The 15,407-nt window shown below is 40.5% G+C and overlaps 1 protein-coding gene across 1 annotated transcript in view; it reads right to left on the bottom strand.

The window, feature by feature from the left end:
- Positions 1–4,043: 4,043 nt before the first annotated feature.
- The window catches only part of rgs12a (regulator of G protein signaling 12a), a 52,257-nt gene continuing 40,893 nt past the window's right edge, over positions 4,044–15,407 (bottom strand). Inside the window, exon 18 of the mRNA XM_033983707.2 lies at positions 4,044–4,342. Within this exon, the coding sequence (XP_033839598.1) occupies positions 4,050–4,342 (293 nt within the window). The 3' untranslated portion in view covers positions 4,044–4,049. The remainder of the gene's footprint in view (positions 4,343–15,407) is intronic.

The raw sequence follows: 15,407 nt of genomic DNA, 5'->3' as shown, positions 1-15,407 counted from the left end.
ACATCCCTGCTGCTGATTCAAGGGGTTCATAAAAACAGAAGTTCATGTCCTGAATTTTGCACAATGATAACGTAACGTTCAAATTTACATGTACTTACCTTTATCAATTAACATAACGTAACATTTAATTAATACATTCTGTTAGAAAACTATTTTTTATGTCCTAAAACATTTTTTTGGATGAGAAATATTAAAGAAAATCAACTGATAATGTCACAAAATTGTAATCAATTTAGTCAGAAGATCAGATTTTTCAAAATCAAATTAGCATAAAAACCTGACCTGACTGAGAAAAATGGGTATTATTTTTGGATTCAGCGGAGCTAAATGGTCCTAATTCAGTTGAACAAACACAGACAACTTTCAAAAATGTTTTTTTTTGTAACCCAGTGTTGTTTTCAATATAAATGTGGGGGCTCTTGGGGGCCCTCTGGTGGCCTCAGGCCCAAAGCAGCTGCTCAGTCTGATTAAAGTCTGAACCGGCCCTGATCATCCATAAAGTTAAAGCTTCTTTTAAAGGTGCACGACTGTTTATAGTTTGTGTTTCACCTTAAAGTCAAAGTGTCTGATACAGAAGAGACACTTTTAAATTAGATTTTATTTAAACCAAATGCAGAAGACAAAGACTGTACATGTGTTATGTTGTATGTTATGCAGACACATGCGCAGACGCACATGCGCAGACGCACATGCGCAGACGCACATGCGCAGACGCACATGCGCAGACACACGTGCAGAGGCTCATCTGAACCTTCAGCAGAAATCACTGTGTGGTCACTGCAGGAAACAGCAGCGTCTGTTCAGGTAAAGACCCGGTGAACAGCACCAGGCTGAAAGTTTCAACATTCCAGCAGCGACAAGCTGCGTCAAGAAGAACCAAAACTAACCTCTCATTTTCAACAGCTGTAATAATCTGCTTCAGATGCTGCTAAAAATACAACATGGAGCCGAGGCCTCGTGATCATGGCAACAGAACGAGAGGTGAACGAGAAGATGAGGGATTATTACTACAGTAACACATTTACAGAAATGTACTGAGTCCTGAGAATATGAAGAGTGAGCAGTGAAGAGTGAACAGTGGAGAGTGAACCAAAGAGTGCACAGTGGGGCGTTAACGAGATAAACTCAGGTTAAATGAACCAAGTGACAAAAGTAAAGAGACTTGTTGAGGTTTGTTTCAGTCACAGACACTGAAGCTTTTTAATGAAGGACCTGCAGCCACAGAAACAGGAAGTACAGGCAAAAAGGAACCACCAGGAATTCATACGACAAAATATCCAGAAAATACTTAAATACCCAAGTTATTTTTGAATCTGAGTCCAAGGAAAAATAATCCAACAAAACAGTACCACTTTGACAAAGGCATACTTTATAAACACACACACACACACATTCATACACCAGTGTGCGCAGACACTGAGGGCGAGGGGGAAGTGTCTTGCCCAAGGACACAACAACAGTACTCATCTGTGAGAACTGTCAAGAGCGGGAATCGAACCGGCAACCTCTGGATCGTTGGACAAACACAATAAGAATGCATGTTTTTAAGGGGTTTTTTTTAATAAATGGGAGAAAAATCTGTTTAATGCTGTACTGTGGAACATTCTAGGCAACGCAAAATGATCGCCATGGAGACTCGCACCCCGAAAGAAAAGTTACATAGTGGAGCTTTTTGAATAATATTTAAAAAACGTACTTGGAAGACTATTTCACCAAAATGCAGTGCACTCCAGGCCCGTCCACAGACATTTGGGGGCCCGGGGCAAGAAATCTCACCCGGGGCCCCTCATAATATAAATTAACAGGAAGAGGGGCCAATTCTGCGTCAAAACTCCGGGCCCCAGACATTACGTAGTGTTCTTTATAAAGTATGCCTCGTTAAAATCTGTTTAGCAAAAATATCAAACACAAATGTCGAGCTTCTTTCATGGTCCTCGTCTTATTCTGGCTCATAAAATTATTACTAAACAAGATCAAAACAAAACATTACAGTCCCCAAATTACAGCCAGTACTAAAAATCAACATTTACACCAGAGTCTGTAACAAATATACAATATCTAAAGTACTACGCAGGCCAGACGACGCCGCGGTGGTAAGGGCCGTGAGGGATTTTTGAAAAGTTCTGTATCGAAGCTTTAGATTTTGGTTTAATGCTCTTTTGTGAGTCTCTGTGGTGTCAGTTCTCAGCCTCTGGAGTGTTGAAAACTGCACTTTAGACACAGGTCCGTGTTTTGTTTTGAGGCACATTCCACCGCAGATAATGATTTAAATGTCCGTGTTTGATTTAATTTTAAATAACACACGACAAACTTACCTGTACGATAAAGTTAAACACCTCAAATACAAAACGTGAGCGTGTTTGGTGCTGGTCCATGTTCCCGAAGCGACTTACACTTTCCAAACTACTTCAGTCTGGTTTTTGATTATACGGACACCTGTGGAGACCGTAGAGTGAGTAAATAAGTGACCGAGTGAGTGTGACGTCGGCGTTCGGCTCCAAATGAAGCTAATCGACGCTAGCAGTTATTATAGCGGCTAATTTGGAGCAGAGTTACATATTTGGAGTTCTGACTGTGAGTATCATAGCAACAAAAGAGACAATTCAGAGCGAGGCTGATGAAGGTAACGCCCCCTCCCGTCCGCTTAGCAACGCTGTCAATCAAACCTGTTGCTAACGCTACAGGGGTGACCTGATGTGTCTGTTATTAATGTTCATATGTTTATTTACAGACACAAAAGTGAAATAAAAACCCCAGGATCATGTAGAGGGTTAATACGAACATTTAAGACCAGAATGAGTCTGAAGCAGCAGAGACAGAGAGAGGAGACAGAAAAAACAAAAAATAAACTCAAAATCACAAAAAAAAAATCTAAAATTAACTCAAATTAACAACAAAAAAACAACAAAAAAACAAAAACACCTCAAAATACCAAAAAAAAGTTAAAAAATAAACTAAAAAAAAAAAATCAGTGTAACTAAAAAAATGGAAAAAATAAACTCAAAATAACCAAAAAAATCTCAAATGAACTCAAATTAACAAAAAACAAACAAAAAACCCCTCAAAATAACAAAAAATGTTTAAAAATAAACTTTAAAAAAATAACTCAATGTAACTAAAAAAAAAGGAAAAATAAACTCAAAATAACAAAAAAAGTAAAAAAAAAAATAAAATAAAAATGAAAATAAAAATAAAACCCCCAGGATCATGTAGAGCAGAGTCGATGGAGCCGTACGCGCGCACATGACCACTTCCTGTTTGTAACGCGGCGCTAGCAGGTTAGCCATTTATATAAACAGACTATCGTGAGTACGATACTTTTGACCCATCCTTCCATTACTTTTACTCCTTCCATTTTTTTTCAAACATCTGCCCAAAGGTTTTACTGTTAATCCCAAACTGCAAGAGACATTTAGATGTTGGTATTAGTTTTTGCGGAGTTCAAGTCTGTCGGGATCTCGTTCTGGAGTGAGGGGAGGGCGGAGCGTGAGATTGACAGGTGGATCTTCGTCAGTTATGTCAAAAACGGTGAAAAAATGTTCTCACGTGACAGTTTGAAGAGCTACGGTTACCACGGCAACTGTCAAACGCAGTCATAGTTACGCTTGAATGAAAGACACGACCGTTTTCTTTAAAATTAAACCAAACGCGACGGTTTCAATCGACACGTGACTCAAACCAAAATATGACGCAGTGTTTTAAGCGCATTTTTCAAGCTAGCCTTTCATTCATCCTGGATTGTTACGTCATATAATAGTATTTATATGGGTTATGTGACCCAAAAAATGTATCTTTTGCAATAAAACCTACGCAAAATCAACACTTCCAGTCAAATTGTATGAACTATAATATTTTTTCAAGCTTAAATATGAAACTTTTCGTAAATCCCTGATCGTTCTTACCACCTTGAGCAATACCAACGCGTCGGGCCCGTGGAGCGACGCTATAATATTCATTTTTGGAGTGTTCAGTTCTTGCATGCAGCCGTAGTCTTTGTGTTTGAACAGTGCCGTAGGCTTTTAAAAGTGCAGCAGTAGTTTCCGTTCCCTTCAGACGATCGTGGCCTTGTACAGTTCTGTTTTGCAGTCCTGTCCGTCCGGAGGGTTTCGTCCGTTTTGCGGGACCTGAGCGCTCCTCATTTTGCTCTGGCATTGGCGAAGCTCGGCCACGTAACCCTGGAAACTCAGGCTGAGCTCCGAGTCCTCGCCCTGGGACGTCGACTCCGCGGCGTGGCCCTCCTCCAGGTGGACGCCCTCCACGTCCATCACCTCCTGAGGCGACGGCGCCGGGTCCACGGTGATGATCGGCGACTTGGAGCGTGAGCCGGGGTCGGACGTGGAGTCTGCGGAGAGACGGAGACGATCAAGTTACAGATACTACAGCAAAAAAACTGATATACTTAAGTAAAACGATTAAAGTACTAGTTTAAAAATGTACTTTAAGAGTTTTTCAGATTGTCACTAGCATCAGTACACAGAGTATTTGTCCCGTCGGTAGCGTCAGTACACAGAGTATTTGTCCCGTCGCATCAGTACACAGAGTATTTGTCCCGTCGTTAGCGTCAGTACACAGAGTATTTGTTTAATCAGCTGTAGTTTCATATTTTAATACTGTTATTGACTCACAGTTTGATGCTAATGCTAACATTGACGTTTTCTGTGTTCGACCCGTTTGTCTCGACTTTAACGGCAACAGAGACGCTAATTTTATTCAGTTTAAAACGGCTAAACGCAGTAATCAAAGTGCAATAAAAAATAATCCACGGGCATGATGAAAACGTAGCAACTGTTGCCATGGTGATTAACAACTGCAGCCTGTGCTCTCACAATAAAAAAAGGTTTCAGAGTCACATTTGAGACACAAACACGTCTCAGTAAACGGAAAGTAAATAAAAGACGTAAAGTGTTTGTGTTCTTGTACTTTCAGGACAGAGTTACTTCATGTCCTTCTGTCTGTGCGTCGACCGTCGACCCGCGGCGCCCGTGGTCGTCGCCGTGTCAACACTCACTTCCTGTGGACAGTTGTAAAGTCGCACAAGAGGCACATCATTAAAACCACGACGCCAAGTGACTCAAAACTAAACACGGCGTCGTCGTTTGTGTCGGACTGCGGGGGTCACGTGACTTCACAACGTTCTGGTTTATTCCGGAGGTCACCGTGGACGCCGCCGTGGTCATTCAGAGCGTTTATGGCAAAAGGGGCGGGGCTGAAAAGGTCAATAGGTCAATATTATTACTGTATATGTAATATGTTCAGTTCAGTTCATCTTTATTTCAAACTCATGGTCCATTTTTACAAACGGACGAGGACAGAGACAAAACAAACAGTGACGTTTATGTTTTAAAAAGACGAATCCGACGTCACATCAGAGTCTCACGTCCGGGACTGAATCTTATGTTTGTGATCAACTTTATTATTTCATTTTCTGACTGATTCAGCTGCAAATAAAACTGTACATTAAAGTCGTTCGTACAGCAAAGTGTTCAGTCGTCAAGGGCACCAAAAGGAGCACCTTAAGAGCACCTAAAGAGCACCTAAAGAGCACCAAAAGAGCACCTAAAGAGCACCTAAAGAGCACCCGTAAAGTGTCGTTATGATCCACCTACAGCCTCTGGACACTTTTTTATAAAGAGTCCAGAGCTGTGCCGTGTTTAGTGACGCACAACATGATTTAAACGACTTTTTTACATCATCACGACAAGAACCGAACTGGAAACAAACACGAAACTCCCCGATCTGCTCCATCTCAGTCGCTTTTTCACTTCAAACCGTCAGAGAATCCGCTCCAGAAACTGTAGATTTAAATAACTTTACTAGAAAAAGTACATTTTAGATCGTCAAACGTGTCCACATCAGTGCAGTTAAATTTGTAATGTCGTGTTTCACTTTAAAACCTGCGTTTAATAGATTTTTAAAAATGTTTTACTGAAGGACACGGTGCTGGACACGGGACATTCACTGTGTTTTCCTGCTGATGTCAGTGATGAGGAATGTAAGGGTGAACTAAAGGGACAAAACACAGACAAATAAAAGAGTAAAGTTAAATACACAAAGTAACAAAGGTCAACAAAGTGTCTCATCTGAGCAGGTGTCCTCAATCTGTCTTAAACACTGTGGGCGGCGGCTGAAGGCGGGACCAGGCTGGAAAACTGTCCTCCAATCACAGCGTCTGGATCTAGCAGCCGGGATTATGGGAAAAAAAAAAAGAAGAAGAAGACTCCCCGTGTGTCACTGCACCAAACGCGGAGAGTAACGGCAAATAAATCTGGAACAAATCAACTCTACTTTTGTAAGATTAAGGTCCGTGTCAATTAAAGAATAAAGAAAGAACTTGGACATAAGAGTTTGAGCTCGAGCCACAGCTGCTTCATCATCATCATCATCATCATGTCCGCAGTGACGCCTGAGATATTTCATTTTCGTTATAACCTTCAACGCGACATTAAACGGGTAAAAATCCCACAAATCTGCGAATATTAAAATGATTCAGGACACGATTTCCAGCCAGTTTTACAAGTTCTGAGCTTCGTTTTGAGCTTTAAAACACACGTTACACTTCTGTTTTTAACTTTTTTAACGGTCGTCACGTTGTAGAAACTGAAAATCACCAACGCGCAGGTTTCAGAGGAACTGTTGCCGTGGTAATTAACAACTTAAAACTAAAAGTAACGTCTTCGAAAAAGGGGAAAAACGTCCTCGAGATGTGAATAACAAGCAGCTGAAACCCCCCGAAGTGCTTTAGATTACACACACACACACACACACACACACACACACACACACACACACACACACACACACGCTCTCCTCAAAGGCCCGAGACGTAAACATGTGACGTTCGGGCGGCGCTCACTCTAAACACAAGGGGGCGACGATTCAACACTGTCACAAACTGCACAGAGTGATTCAGAGTTCAGTAAACACAAACGAAAGAAGAAGAAGAAACGCCGACCCGGAGAGGAAAATGTCACCGTAAACAAGTCTGAGGTTCATCAGAAAACTTCAGAACGTCCACTTTTAACAGACGGGTTCATACTTTGACAGCGAGCGTTTAATTCATCCTGGATTGTTACGTCATATAAGTGTTTTTATGTCATGTTTATATGGAATACGTGACAAAAAATGTGTCTTTTGCAATAAAACTAATGCAAAATCAGCCGGAATATACGTTACATAAACACAACCGGTCAAATATATGTGCAGTACTATAGTATTTTGAGTAGAGAAGCCAAAAAAACACGACTTAAATTAAAAGTACAACGCGATAATCCAAGAAATGACTCAAAGAAAAAAGTAAAAAACTGAACATTTGTGATGGAGCGAGGCAGAAACACAAGAGGAACTAGAACTGTAACTACAAACTAAGTGTTACTCGAGTAGAAGTAAAAGTACAGACTCAGAAATGTTGGAAAGTAACTGATACATGTACTCAGAATACTCGCTTTAAGTAAGTGTATTCTGGTGCAGTTGCTTTTTCATTTAGTGGTATTTAAAGTACAGTTACTTTACTAAAATCAAAGGGATCAGTGGTAAAAATATAAACTCAGCTCTTGTGTTTTTACTCTATATTTTAAATTAAACTCAATATAAAAGTATTCAGAGTATTCAGAATGCAGTACTCTGACTGTATCTGAATATGTTAGTAGTAGTTTAATTTAATGCAGGTGTTAAATACGTTTTCAAAGTTTTATTCATCATTGGGTGTCAGAAAACTACTCTACTCGAAGTAAAAGTACAGATACAGAGGTAAAAAAAAATAAAAGTCCATACAGTATTTGCAGTACAACACAGTACTTCAGTTTATCTGTGGACTGCACCGTTCCACAGATCTTCCTCACGTGGACACGACGTTTCCAGAGTCAAACGTGGCTCCATTAAACTGGAGACGGGGACAGATGTGAGTTTGTTTAGTGCCAGAGCTCTGCGTAAACTCAGATGAACGATAAGAAAAGACTCAAGATCGACCCAAACACAACAAAAACCTGGAGTAAAGTGCTCCCAGGAAAACGCTCCCAGGAAAACGCTCCCAGGAAAACGCTCCCAGGTGAAGCCAAACTCCGTCCAACTCTCTGAAACGGAGCCGAGTTTAAGATAAGACTCCATTTACTCCTTTCATCTCCTCTGACTGCAACAAAACGGACGATTCTGTGTTTAAAAAAGGAAACTACGGTGGCCCAGACAGACTAAAGTTCACCGCTGTAGTCTGAAAACATCCTGGATTAAAAATGAGAGCGAAACAAAATCAAATCAAACTTTAACTGTATTATTAAAAACATTCAAAAGGAAATAAGACGTTTATATCTGCTGCACAGCGCTGGGACAAGTACTACAGTTTGGTACTTAAGTAAAAGTACAGATACTGGAGCAAAAATGAAAAAAAAATCTAGTTAAGTAAAAGTTTTAATGTACTAAAAAGTATTTTGTGCAGGTTTTGAGTCTTATAAAGCTTCAAATGTGCTGATTTTGATAAAGATTTGAGCTGAGGTTTGCTTTTATTTGTACATTTTTTTTTTTAAATTATAAACATATAAAAAAAAATCCTCAGCCTTTTCAGCGGGTCTCAGACAATAATGGAAAATACTTTTACTTTTCCAGTTCGGAAATATAGTGGAGTAGAAAGTATAGATACTGCTCTCAGATGTAGTGAAGTAAAAGTCAAAAGTATCCACTGTAAAATGCACTTTTATGCTTAAATACAGTACTTTAATACTTTTACTAACTGTTAAAATATAAATAGTCTGATATAAACAAACAGGTAACAGCCTGAAAGCCAAAAACAATAATTTAACTAACAAATTTGAAGTTTGAATCAGTTAATGAAGAATTTGACTGTGTAATGTCTCCCTCTAGTGGCTCATCCGGTCACTACAGCAACGGGTCAAACTCAGACTGGATTTACCCCTTTGCACCTCCTTTTGCACCTCCTTTTGCACCTCCACTTCAAATCCTTTTGGCTTTAATTTGCACAGTCTAATCAAGAGCTCATCTGCGCCCAATCTGCCAAAAAAACAAAAAAGCAAAAGAAGAAGAAACACTAAACCAGAGATAAACAAAGGAATTACCCAAATCCTGAGTAAATTAGAAGCTTAATTTAACACAAGCAGCTGTGAAATTAAAAACAAACACCTGTGTGGTTAAGTTTTCTGTGTGTGATTCATTAAAACGACACATTTTTGCACCGGTTTGTAACATGCGTCTGCTGTGAGGACGTTTACTCCCAGCAGGGGGCGTAAGTTAAGCAGAGAAATGCACTGATTTGTGGAGAAAAAAGAGGAAGACACAGGACAAATGTGGAAATGTAACGGAGCGGGTGGATTTATGGAGAGATAAAAAACACCACACGTTCAACAAACTCCACTTTCTGCTGGAAACGACTTTATTTAAAACTCGGAGGCGTCGAAAACTTTTGTTCTCGGGAAAAAAAAGGAGCTGATAAAAATAAAGAGAAACTGAATCATTTCATCATCTGATTCTGTGGGTTTATTTTAGATCAGGCACAGACGGAGAGAGAGGAGGAGGAGAGGAGAGGAGGAGGAGAGAGGAGGAGGAGAGGAGAGAGAGGAGGAGAGGAGAGAGGAGGAGAGAGGAGAGAGGAGGAGAGGAGGAGAGGAGAGGAGGAGAGGAGAGAGGAGGAGGAGAGAAAGGAGGAGAGGAGAGAGAGGAGAGGAGAGAGGAGAAGGAGAGGAGAGGAGAGGAGAGGAGAGAGAAGGAGAGAGGAGGAGAGAGAGGAGAGGAGAGGAGGAAGGAGAAGGAGAGAGGAGAGGGGGATGAGAGGAGGAGAGGAGGAAAGAGGAGGAGAGAAGAGCAGGAGGGAGGAGGGAGGAGAGGATGGAGGAGAGGAGGAGAAAGGAAGGAGACAGGAAGTGATGGATGAGAAGAGAAGGAGATGGAGGAGAGGAGGAGGAGAGAAGGAACGTGGGAATGAGGGAGGGAGGTATGGAGTAAAGGAGGAGGGATGGAGCAATGGAGGGATGGAGCGATGGAGGGAGTTGGACAGATGAGGAGCTGTAGTGACAGTTTCTCTGTGAGGATGAGGTTTCCATGGCGCCGGTGGAGGAAGAATCAGTTTAACTCACATAGCAACGAGACGAACAACGAGACGAGCGACGAGACGAACAACGAGACGAACAACGAGACGAACAAGAGACGAACAACGAGACGAACAACGAGGACGGAAGATTCTGAGTCGTTTATGCAACAGTAAACGAGTAAATGTGTAAACGAGTAAATGAGTAAACGAGTATTCACAGTATTCAGAGTATTCACAGTATTCACAGTATTCAGAGTATTCACAGTATTCACAGTATTCACAGTATTCACAGTATTCAGAGTATTCACAGTATTCACAGTATTCAGAGTATTCACAGTATTCACAGTATTCAGAGTATTCAGAATGTAGTACTCACAAAATACAGTTTAATTCACGTGTTCAGTGTCTGGAAATAAATGTGTAAAATGTAGAAATGTTTTTATTAAATGTTTTTATGGGACGACAAACGGAATCATGATGGTCTATGGATAAAAACTGAGCAAGAGGGAGGAGGAGAGAGGGAGAAAGGAGAGGAGGAGAGAGATAGAGGAGGCAAAGAGAGGAAAGGAACTGTGAGCAAGAGGAGGAGAGAGGGAGGGAGGAAGAGAGAGAAAGTGGAGAGGGAAGAGAAGGGGTGGAGAAAAATTAAAAACATAAGATCTCATGATTGTCTACGTCTAAAAACTGAACAACAGAGAGGAGGAGAAAGGGAGGGAGACAGAGGGAGGAGAGGAGAAGTGAGAAAGTAGAGGGGGGGAGGGAGGAGAGAGAAAGAAGAGAAGAGGACGGGGGAGAGAAGAGGTGGAGAAGAACTTTTAATACAAGACCTAATGGTTGTCTATGTCTAAAAACTGAACAATAGAGAGAACGAGAGAGGGAGGAGAAGAGGAGAGGGAGGGAGAGAAAGAGGAGAGAGGGAAGGAGGAGGACAGAAAAAGAGGAGGGAGGAGGAAAGAGGGTGAAGAGACGAGGTGGAGATAAACTTTTAACACAAGACCCTAATGATTGTTTTCATCTAAAAACTGAAGAGAGAAGAGGAGAGAGGGAGGAGAAGACGGAGAGAGAGAGAGAGAGAGATGGGGAGCGGTGAGAAAAAGGAGAGATGGAGAGGAGGAGAAACAGGGAGGAGGAGAGAGATAGAGGAAAGGGAAGAGGAGAGGTGGAAAAGAACAATACAAGAGCTAATGATTGTCCATGTCTGAAAACTGAACAATAGAGAGAAGGAGAGAGGGATGAAGAGAGAGATAGAGGAGACAGAGAGAGGAAAGGAACAGTGAGAAAGAGGAGAGGGAGGAAGGAGGAGAGAGAAGGAGGAGAGGAGGAAGAGAAGAAATTTTAATACAAGATCTAACATTTGTCTAGATCTAAAAACTGAACAATAGAGAGAAGGAGAGAGGGAGAGAGAAAGAGGGAGGAGACAGAGAGAGGAGAGGAGTGGTGAGAAAGAGGAGAGAGGGAGAGAGAAAGAGGGAGAGACAGAGAGAGGAGAGGAGTGTGAGAAAGAAGAGAGAGGGAGGGAGAAAGAGGGAGGAGACAGGGAGAGGAGAGGAGTGTGAGAAAGAGGAGAGAGGGAGAGAGAAAGAGGGAGGAGACAGAGAGAGGAGTGGTGAGAAAGAGGAGAGAGGGAGAGAGAAAGGGAGAGACAGAGAGAGGAGAGGAGTGGTGAGAAAGAGGAGAGAGGGAGAGAGAAAGAGGGAGGAGACAGAGAGAGAAGAGGAGTGGTGAGAAAGAGGAGAGAGGGAGAGACAGAGAGGGAAGAGAAGAGCTGGAGAAGAACCTTTAATACAAGATTTCATGATTGTCTATGGATAAAAACTGAACAAATAAGGAGAAGGAGGAGAGAGCTAGAGCGGGAAGAGAGGAGGAGAGGAGAGAGGGAGGTAGGAAGGAGGATAAAGAGAAAGAAAGAAGAGAAGAGGAGAGAGGAGGAAGGGAAGAGAGAGAATAACCTTTAATCTCAGTCCTCATGTTTGTGTCAAACCTGTGGCTCTGAAACTGAAACTGTAAAAACCTCGTGTTTCTTTTGTTTCTTTTGTTTCTTTTGTTTCTTTTGTTGCGTTTGTGAAACTGGAGACTCTGGTTCAGCTTTTTAATGAAACAGAGATGAAAATTTATAATAACGTTTGTGTTTTTAAAGTTTTAAATAAACCGGTGTAGGGCTTTAGTTTAGTTCTGTGTTTGTCTCAATCAGTTTTGTTTTGTTTCGTCTCGTTTCGTTTTGTCTTTTTCTCTTTGTACAAATAAAGATTTTCAGTTTTCTTTCTGACTGTGAAAACATTTCCACATTGATTTTTCATGTTTTAACATTTAATTATTTTATTAGATGGATTTAGACTAAAGCTGTAGATGCTAACTGTAGGCACGTCACTGTCTGTTCTGTGTCAGCTCATGTTCAGTAAAACAAACTGTGTTTTTAGGGTTAATATTCATCGTGAGGACTTTTTCTTTACAAAACTGTGGAGATTTTGATTATTTTTGTTGTAAAATAATCAGATTTGAGCTGTGGAGGAGAATAAATCTGTTTCATGAAGAATTACAGCTTCATTTTGATGTTTATCTGCTGCAGTTCACGTCTTTAAATCAAACTATTTAATCCTGCTTCACTGGGATTTGTCTGGTGCTTTGTTTAAATTTGACTTAATGATGTAAAAAGTTTAAATCTTTTCGTTTATCCTGATGTTTCCTGTAAAGACGACGTCGTGTTTCAGTTTGTTAAAGTCACAGGTTCAACTCAGGAACAAACAGAAAAACAATAAAACACAAACTTCTGCTCTGAATTCTGTTTGAAAAAGGTTTAGATCTTTAGGCACCACCACCGTGACCAACAACACCAGCAGCACCACCACCAACAACACCAGTACGACTAACACCAGCACCAGCAGCACTAACAACACCACCAACAGCACTACTAACACCACCAGTACCAGCACCACCACCACCAGTAACAGTACCACCACCAGTAGCACCACCAGCAGTACGACCAACACCAGCACCACGAGCAGCACCACCTCCAGCTGCAGCACCACTAACACCACCAGTACCAGCACAAGCAGCACCATCACCAGTACGACTAACACCAGCACCAGCAGCACCAACAACAACAACACCACCATCAGTAACAGTAGCACCACCAGCAGCACGACCAGCACCAGCACCTCGAGCAGCACCACCACCAGGAGTAGCATCACCATCAGACCCAGCACCACCACGAGCACCATCACCAGTTCACCCGTGTGACGATTCTCACGGCCAAAATAACTGCGATTGACGATTAAATCACAATAATTATATGAAAATAAGTTGCTGACAGTTTAAAAATGTTCTAGATTTGAATCATCACTTTAATTAACTTTATTATTATTAATAAGTTCCACGTTTACAGTTTTGTTCTCAGTGAAAACCACCAACGATTTAACAGAATATTGTGGATGAGCAGAGCGAGAAGTTTCACACGAGCCCCGCTAAAACTTTTATTAAACAGGAAGAGGCTCCGATTCTGAGCCTTTTTGTCGACTCCACTGTGGATAAGTCGTGTTTTTCTGCACATTCTGCTTATTTAACTACGATTTTATTTGTTGTTGATCATCACGATTCTGTAAAATGTCCTACAAACGAATATAGTTAACTCTTTTTATCACAATAAACGATAATATTGTTTATTGTCCCATCCATAAAAGTGAGATATATGGAATTATACAGCAAAGAAAAATGTTTTTATCTTATATCGACATAAATTTATTTCTTCTTCCTTCTTTTTGAGCTTAAATAAGAAAAAATAAATTAAATGTGCATTAAGTACTGGATAAATGTGTTCATTAATCTGCTCGAAATAATTAAATAAATAAAATATTAAAATTGTCAAAGTTTCCACGATTTGCTTTGTCGAAAAATATTTAGCAGATTTATTTTCCTTTTTTTTATTGCTACATAATTAAATATATCTCACTTTGTGTATTTGATGTGAATAAAATGTAGAAAGTGGTAAAAATAAAGAAAAACCTCATTACTCGTAGATATTGTTAAAAAATAGTTAAATATTTGACTATTTACACAAATATTGATAAATGAGGAAACGGGAGCTGAGATAATCACAGACCAGAGGAAGAATCCAACTAAAACACACAAACTAATCCAAGACAATCCCACAATGCACCACTGGGACGCACAACAACAACACAACAACACAACAACAACACAACAACACAACAAACGCCACAGAGAAACTCCCATTAAAAACATGCAAACCACATTTAAACAAACCCACAGCCAGAAACACCAGAAGCACAGCCTGGAACAAGAGCTTAGACCAAGAGAACAAACGAGTGGAGCGAGGGAGGAGGAGGAGGAGGAGGAGGAGGAGGTGGAGGAGGAGGAAGAGGAGGAGGAGGAGGAGGAGGAGGACACATGCAGACCTGTCACTGTAATCATTAAATCAACTTTATCGCTGTTATATGAAAGAATGAACTATATTTTGTATCTTTATTGCTCATGTGGACTTTTTCTTTGCTTTACTGAGACATTTTGTTGTTTTTTTTACTATAAATATCAAATTTTAGCCGTAAAAGTTTGAATTAATAACTAGTCTGACTCAAAGTAACGACTAAAGCGGCTCATTTTGCTGTTCATTTATTTGATTTTGAACAATATTGTAGATTTTGAATAGTTTTTGTGGTTTAAATCTGCGCTTTCGTTATCGTGTCAGTGGCGTGAATTAGTTTCAACATTATCGTTTATCGTCGGTGTTATATTAAACTTCAAAAATGTCAACAATAATCGTTCGTGGGACATTTTATGCGCCGTATTTTCCGTAGGACAAGTCAAAAAAACGCATATTATTGAAGAAAATAATGTGGTTGTCACGTTGATGTTAAATTATACACTCAGACGCGACTAATATTTCACACATAAGTCACGTCTGAGTATAGGTCGCCCCCTCGGACAAACTATGACAAGAAAAAGAAAGTACGGAAGTATATAGTCCGGAAAATATGGTAATCGTGATAATCTACAACTAAGATAATCATCGTTATGTCATGAGAATGTGCAGGAAAAAAAAACTATAAGAGAACAGGGGGAAAAGAGGTCTGTTGTTTTAGGGGGCCCAGGATTGTGGGGCCTCCTGACCAGGGCCCCCAAAATCTCTGCCGACGGCCCTGCTTCATAAAATTCATAGCCGTTTTCACTGATAAGAAAACACAATTACATAAAAGTCGTTTAAACACGGAGCTTGTGTTAATAATTATCCTGATTAGACTCGTTAATCCTGATAATTTTGTCAATCGCGATGCAAAATTTCAGCATCGTCCCACGTCCACGAGCCACAAAAACAAAACAAGAATGAAATGAGATGAAAAGAGAAGGAACCGAATCAAAGACA

Source organism: Periophthalmus magnuspinnatus, chromosome 18, assembly GCF_009829125.3.
Source record: "Periophthalmus magnuspinnatus isolate fPerMag1 chromosome 18, fPerMag1.2.pri, whole genome shotgun sequence".
Classification (NCBI taxonomy): Eukaryota; Metazoa; Chordata; class Actinopteri; order Gobiiformes; family Gobiidae; genus Periophthalmus; species Periophthalmus magnuspinnatus.
The sequence above is the reverse complement of the archived record's forward strand: the minus strand, read 5'-3'. Positions and strand labels throughout refer to the sequence as shown.